Genomic DNA, 7,500 nt, shown 5'->3' with positions numbered 1-7,500 from the left:
GCGGTCAATTCAGTATGTAACGTATTGTATGTAATACACTAACTCAGGAGATTCATTTGACAAGCCCCTGCACTACTTAGAGGAGTTGGCCTATTTACAAGTACAATGGTACCACAAACTGCTTTGCAATGCTCCCCTGATTACCCTGAGAAAGCTCTTCGCCTGGTTTATTATTTATTTTATTTATTTAATCACTTTCACCACAACAGAGAAACAGGCTGTGGTGGGGGTCGCACAACAGATCGAGGCTCCAAATTAAGTGCGCCCTTTTACCCTCCCAACCATGATATAGCACAGAAGACAGACCACAACACCGAGAACTACATGCCCTACTCTTTGCGACAAGTGTGTGGGTTCTTTTACGTCCCACAGGATTATGTACATTGAAGGGTTGTGAGACGGGGCCTGTGGTTTATCGTCCTTATCCGAGAAGACTAGAGAGTCTAACCATTTGCAGAAGGTGATGTAATTACAAAGGCAGCACTTTCTCCTCAGTTATTTAAATACCCTGAGTGTTGGTCCGGCTGGAGTTGAACTCACGACCTCCCGTGTGACAGCCCGGTGCTCAACCATCTGAGCCTCCGGTCCTTGGATATGGCAGAGATGCAGTGCAAAAATTCCTTTCAACACAAATAACTTTTGGCTACAATTACTGGACTCAACAATTGCGACAACGTACACCATTAGCATGAAGAGTAACAATGACATTACACAACTTAAAAAAAATACAAAAAATTTGATTTAAAAGTCCTCCTCACAACAAAGTACATTCAAACAATTTCAAATACCATTTTTCTCTCTTCAGTCAAGTTTGAAAACCTCTTTTCCATGAAGTACATTTTCGTGTTTTGCTCTGTACAGTCTCTGCCAACTGCCTGTAAGAAAAACCCCAAATCAAGATTCAGATAAATTAAAACAAAGGGAGGTTTAACTTTGAATTGTCTTACTCAAAATGTGTCCGACAGTTGTGTATCACAAAAAAAAGCTCCACGGGCCTGGATCAGAAGTATTGTTTTCTTAGGTTATCCAGCAAAAGACATCATCAAACCTTAAACACTGGGAAATATATTACAACACAGTTTCAAAGAATGAAAGTGAAAGCTCTACAGAGACGTATGGTGAAACATTGACTTGGTTTCAAAGACATTGCTAGTCTGTTCGACACAGGCATATCTAAGGAAGCAACAAAATGAGACTCAGGACAGCTTGTGGAGTCAGGATGGCTTAGCGGTTATCAACCGTACGTGCCTTCCACCTCTGCGTCCTGGGTTCAACCCTCAGGCCCCGAGGTTGTACATGTATGTGGGTTGAGTTTCAGTCAATCTAAATCTGACTCTGAGGGTTTTTCTCCGAGTACTCTGGTTTTCCTCCCTCATCAAAATCGAGTCTCAGTCAACCCTGCTGCGGGAGGATACCCTCGATAGGAATAACCTCTGGTATCCTTCCCCTTCATTGAATTGAATGCCAGTTGAATTTGAATTAAAATTAAATTAAATTAATTTAATTTAAATATTATTGAAGTAACCTCAATCATAAGAGCCTCTACAGTTGACCAAAAAATGCAAATATGTTCTGGAATTTTGTTAAATCATTGAATCACAAAGTGATTGGAATGTCAACATTGACGCACCCTCTGGAAACTCTGTTACCTGTGCTAAGACAATCTTTCTTTACAAGAGGACATAGTATGCCTACTTTCAGAAAACTGGATATTCCAAACATGCCACCATTATCTACTGAAGATGTGAAGCAAATTTTATTGTCCACAGTAACATTGATGTCCCCAATGGCAGCACACCACTTGAAGCCAAGGGGCCACCAAACATGTCACATACCTTTCATTTATAATGTAAACACCAATAAAATAGTTGGCGAGCTTTGGCATGAACTAGATTACCCTGGTTGGTTTCTCGCAGTGGTTTCTCTCTTGGGAAGCGTAGGAGAAACCATCTGCTTGCAGGGTAGAACTAGATATCTTCACCCATGAAAATAACAGGTTACACTGTATTATGGCTTTTTTTTAAGATTTTAGCTTCAGGGTTAGGGTTAGGGTTAAGGTTACCTAACCCTAACACTAATTTAAAAAAACACTACTTGTTAGTTACAACACTGAAGTAGGTTAACTTTTTATTGAGCAAATTACCTGATCAGAGATACCAGCATCCTTCTCAGCCACATTACACGTAGCTGCAACCATGGAATTTAACAAAAAAGTAAAAATTAAAAGAGACCTGCTTATTAATAATAACGATATCCTTAAATTCATTGCAGTGACACAAATGGGAATGTGAATCCAAAAATTCCTTCATTTTGTACCACAGGAAGAGAATTATGCATGTTCATATTTTGGGACACTTACAACCTTGTTTGGATTTGGTCTTTCTTGGTTCAATGCCATCATAATCATCTGCAGGTAGCATTCTTGAATTGCGGCTGGTACCAAAGGATGAATCAGTCAGGCCATTGGCAGCCTCATCAGAGCTAGGAATGAATGAAGCCTCTGTTTGTGCAGGTTCACTGTACATGCGGCAGGTCCTACCAGTATGACTTCGGAACATCTCTTCACCTGAATTGGCATCTTCAAATACCACATCAAACCTAAAAAATAGAGGAAGACGAATCCAAAAAATATAGCAGCTAAGGAAGAGTGTCTTTGTCCCCCGGGTTAGGGGTTGGGGGTTAGCGGTAGGCAGGGTATCATCTCAAGGACTAAATGGCTGGTACTTAAGTATAAACTGTGGAGAAGAAAATGAAAGCCAGTGAATCAGGAGTACTTTACAGAGTACAAATAGACCTATCCATAAATAAGTGCTGTGGAGGAGGTTTGGTTGCTCAAAAGAGTCCATAGGACTCTTACTTGTTTGGAAACAACTGTAGTTTATTTCCACTCAACCAAATGGTCAATCTCCATCCAGGCAGTTCATTCATGCCTCAAACAAAGTTGAAGAACCACTCACCATCACAAAAACTCCCTGTTTTTGACTTTTGTTTAAACAGAGGCTACAATGAACTCCACTATAACAAAAATTGGGCTAGTATTAGGGCAATGTATATTTTACATTTTCAGAGAAAACGTAAAAGCAAATGTGTTACTTACATGGTGAGTAGATTAGTTTTCTTGACCATCATGCTCCCTGGAAGCGTTGACTGACTCGACTCAGGACTGTCCTTGGTTGCTAGAGATTTTACTGGCTGTTTTTTTACTGGAGTAGAAGTCCTGGGCCTATGAGAATAAAATATTACTTAACCTACCAAAGCGGTAGTAACACATTAATCAGGAAACATCACAAAAACATCCCAAATGACTTTTGAAATGAGACCATACAGGAAAAATATTGGTAGTTGTGAAGAAGAGCTCCCCAAAAAACCTGTCGGCCGACAGTCTGCCGACAGCTAACCAACAGGTTACCGACAGGTTAAGAAAAAATAAAAATTGTGGTAAAAACGAGCAGTTAACGTGACATAACATTCCGTAATGGTGATGTATGACTCGACAGACTTCACCTACTTAGCGATCGACGGCAAAGTTGAAATTATGTAAAATACTTTGTACTTTTATATTTTGTTTCTTTCCACTTGTTGCACAACTTGTTTCTCTACTACATGAGCAGTTCCCCTTGGACAAAATTGGTTAGGGTCTTGCAAAATGACCAAACAACCAAGCAATACATGCAAGGGTCTACGAAATAAGTGTCTGCGGTTCATCTTTTCAAGAGGATTTTCTCTTCAGGAAAGTTTCAGCCCAGCTTTCCAAATCATCAAGATTAAATTGCTCAAAATCATTTACTGACCCACTGGATGACAAATCTGGTTTCCTTCCAAGAGATGGTACAGTTGGTGCACTGATGTGAGTTTGTGTCCCACTGGATAGGGAGTCTCTTTTTCTTTCATAAGATGGGATATTTGACATGCAGGAGTGAGCATCCAAGGTGCTGTAAGGTTGACTGGATGATGTTGACTCGCCACCCAAAACATCTCGTACCATTTCTGACCTGCTGTAAGTTGTTGTCATGTTTTGCAGTTGAGGCTCTCGCTTCTTGATTGGGGTTGATTGGTCCCATGTTTTCCTTCCTTTTGATGTCTTGTTCTTACCAGTGAGCTGATCAATACTACTGCAATGAAAGTAACATTGAGGTTACATCCTGTATAAACTTTTTATTCAGTGGGCCCAAGTTAGAGGTTTTGCATAATTAACTGAGTACCATAAAAAACAATAATTATAACAAAATTATTCAATTAAGTCAATACTTTGGTGACAAACCAAAACAATCAAATTAGTCAACTGAAGCACAAGGCAAATTAGAGAGGCTATATAGTAGAAAAGTGTTTACCAGCATTATGCCTTTAAATTAAGTGTAACCAGGCACAAATACCAACTTAAGCCCTAGGGTTAGGATCGTCTGGATCCCCCCAGTCGGTTTCAAATAATGTTCAGAGGTGATCGGGACGATTATATGGAAACACTACCCAGACGATCACTAATTACCCGGGTGACGTAGACGGCCTTGATCGCTTGGATACAACTGAGTTCCAGGCTTAAAGTATTATAACTATTCATCCATCTTGTACAATGTGTGAACTATTATTGGACTACTGGACTGATATGAAGGATGGTAAACAAAGAAAATAACTGACAGATGTTAAGTAACTGTTGAAGCCAGCGTGCGTTGTCGTCAAAACCTTAAATTCTGCTAACATGCACACAGCATGTGCAGCTCAATTACAGTTTCTTCATTGCACCAATGGTGTTGCCCTTTTCATGGCCTTCATATCTTCACATTTTTAGGCCATTGAAAGTACCTTTTTGGTTGTAAGTTGTCATTTCCCTTAGTTGCTGCCTCCAAAACAGTATTTCTTGAGGCTAGTTTTGAGATCGTTCTGTCAAAAGAAAGGAAAATTAAAGAAAGAAAAGGACTTTGACTTCTTTACTCGTATGACCCTTTACTGTTAAAAATGGACTTACTCTCTCAGATTAGTCATTTCAGTTTGAGACAACTCAAGTTTACCATGGATCGCTTTCTTGGATTCCTGCCAAATAAATTTTAAATACAAAATTATTTCCCTAATGCCAGTTACTGTACCTCTTAAATCAAGTTAATAAATACCTGAACTGTGGCCAGACGAGGCAAGTGCGAAAAGAAATATTTCTTTCTCAAACTTAAAGCAGGGGTGATCAAAATTAATCTTAAGTCAAGCCTTAGAATTCTAACACTGGTACATTGACTATTTACAGCCATGTCTCTGCAGTCAAGTTATATAAATGCTTTGAGGTCCCATGTTTTATGAGTCAATAAATCAATGAGTCATGAGTCAATGAGACTTACAGACAATATAGCAATAATTTATTGATTAAGCCTAAGCCCTCGTTTCAGTGATTAGGCCCAAGCACTCTCTGAAATTTTAGCTTTCGTTTTATGGTTTGGTTAACTGCTTTAGGACAACTCAAAAGCTTTAGGACAAAGTTGACCTGAACAATCAGCAGCTTTTTGAGAATAAACAGACTAAACTCCATAAAAAAACAAACACTTCATACCTGTGCCTGCTGGTAGTCTCTGGCTAAAATGTCATATTCTACCAACATCTGAGTATAAAAGAAATTATATAAGAAACTGTCTAATATTACTATGAAGAACACAAAATTAATAGATGTTCTTTGCCAGCTGGGAGGACTCTGAACAGCGGAAAACTGTGACCATGGTCTTGAAAGACCGAGGTCACAGTTTTTCGCCATACGGACCAACCCTTAGCTGGTAAATAACTTATTTGCTTTTTTCCTCTCTCTCTTCCTCTATGAAATCAATTTTTTAAAGTTGTTGACTCACACCGCACTTGATAGCGAATGCATTGAGCGACTTATAAACTGAAGTTCCAAATATAAATATTTTTATTTGAATTCTTTATCCAGGCTTTTCGTCTAATAAAAATCTGTTTTGAAACACGTACTTCTGTATGTAAACGGATTTGGTGTCAAAAGATGGAAATTTAAGGTGATTACACAATCTTGTGCAACCTGGGCTAGGATTCCGCTCAGATTGGCGGGCAAGCTAGAAAAATTCTGCCTGCTCCCAGAGCCAATCAGATTGCAGGATTCGCAGAATTCCACCCGCTCACACATTAAGAAAAAACAATTGCACATTATTGGGTGGTTGTTTGGTTCTTAAGTCTGGTATAAATACTTTTCAGAATGCTTCTAGTATTCCTGTGTTTGTTTCGAAACTAAAAACATTTCTTCTAGTATAAATATATTTTATTTAGGCACAGTGGCCTCATGGTTAGTGCGCTCGACTCCGGGTCAAAGGCCCAGGTTCAGGTCCTGGCCCTGGAGATTGTGTTGTGTTCTTGGGCAAGACACTTTACTCTCATGGTGCCTCTCTCCAACCAGGTGTATAAATGGGTAGCCGCAAATTTAATGCTGGGGGTAACCCTGCGATGGACTGGCATCTCATCTCCAGGGCAGGGGTAAGTAGAAATACTCCTAGTCACTTCATGCTAAAGAAACCGGAGATAAGTGCCAGCCCGACGGGCCTTCTAGGTTCGTAGCAGATTTTACCTTCAGTTGGTGTCTTTTTACAAATAATTTATTATAATACTAGCTTTCTCATTCTTTTCTGTTCTTTGTCAATATTATTGTACACCTACAATCTCGGTGATAAATAGTTGTAACACTTCGCTTGAAAAGCAAGTGAAGCGCATCAAAGCTATTAATAACTTACCCCTCCTCCTCCGTCCTATCAATGTTGCATTTACCAGTTGGTTTTTGCACTCCAACCCATAAACATCAACATTGAAGGGGAAGAGGGGGCAAATTGCCGTCTGTGTTACAACATTTGTGACCGAGACTGTATTTATCAGACATAATTGTTGTAAGTGTTGCTGAAGTTATCGTGGTAGGGTTGTGAGCAATGTTAGTTGTCGCAAAATAGAATTTTGCTGATAGTAGTAACGCTTTTGGAGTAAACTATAAAGTATGTGGACTCACTTGGTGAAATACAGATTTTTCAGCGCTTTTTGCTGTTTTTTTGTATTTGTGTTTGCACAAGCAATTAAAGAAAATCGACATTAGTGATATTTTGAGAGACTGGTGTGTGTGTTTGTTAGAAAAGAATCACCACAAAGTGAAAGTAGGCCATTAGCTGAAAAGGAAGGTTTGAAAAGGTTCCAAAGTCAAGTCATATTGGTTCAAAGTGAGTCTCGGTACTCAACCATTCAAATGATTACGAGTTTGACTTACATGAAAATACACCACTCTTTTCCATTGATGGAAATGGGCTATTTGACTTGAAAATAAACGTTAATGTACATCAATCATAACATTGCTGACGAATTCGATTGTGGCGGAGTCAACTGTTCCAGATATCTAATATGATATCTGCATTTTAAATATACTCTTCATCCTTGGAAATGCGTTTAATTCGCAAACCCTGCTCTTAATGTGCAAACAGACTCGATTGGCACAAAGATGTGTGCTTGAAAAACTTGTGAGTCTTTGTTCTTATGCTA

The 7,500-nt window shown here is 39.1% G+C and overlaps 1 protein-coding gene across 6 annotated transcripts in view; it reads right to left on the bottom strand.

The window, feature by feature from the left end:
- The window catches only part of LOC138045072 (myosin heavy chain, clone 203-like), a 33,279-nt gene that overhangs the window by 18,619 nt on the left and 7,160 nt on the right, over nucleotides 1-7,500 (bottom strand). For 2 of the 6 annotated variants that reach the window (XM_068891442.1, XM_068891441.1), the window contains exons 6-13: nucleotides 5,534-5,581; nucleotides 4,964-5,028; nucleotides 4,801-4,878; nucleotides 3,792-4,112; nucleotides 3,098-3,223; nucleotides 2,360-2,598; nucleotides 2,144-2,187; nucleotides 789-875 (exon numbers count right to left, since the gene is read on the bottom strand). In XM_068891442.1, the coding sequence (XP_068747543.1) occupies nucleotides 789-875; nucleotides 2,144-2,187; nucleotides 2,360-2,598; nucleotides 3,098-3,223; nucleotides 3,792-4,112; nucleotides 4,801-4,878; nucleotides 4,964-5,028; nucleotides 5,534-5,581 (1,008 nt within the window). Of the gene's footprint in view, nucleotides 1-788; nucleotides 876-2,143; nucleotides 2,188-2,359; nucleotides 2,599-2,957; nucleotides 3,016-3,097; nucleotides 3,224-3,791; nucleotides 4,113-4,800; nucleotides 4,879-4,963; nucleotides 5,029-5,533; nucleotides 5,582-7,500 lie in introns of those variants that run through there. The other 4 variants (XM_068891446.1, XM_068891443.1, XM_068891445.1 and 1 more) reach the window with 4 other exon arrangements.

The sequence above is a fragment of the Montipora capricornis genome, chromosome 4 (genome assembly GCF_036669925.1).
Source record: "Montipora capricornis isolate CH-2021 chromosome 4, ASM3666992v2, whole genome shotgun sequence".
NCBI lineage: Eukaryota > Metazoa > Cnidaria > Anthozoa > Scleractinia > Acroporidae > Montipora > Montipora capricornis.
The sequence above is the reverse complement of the archived record's forward strand: the minus strand, read 5'-3'. Positions and strand labels throughout refer to the sequence as shown.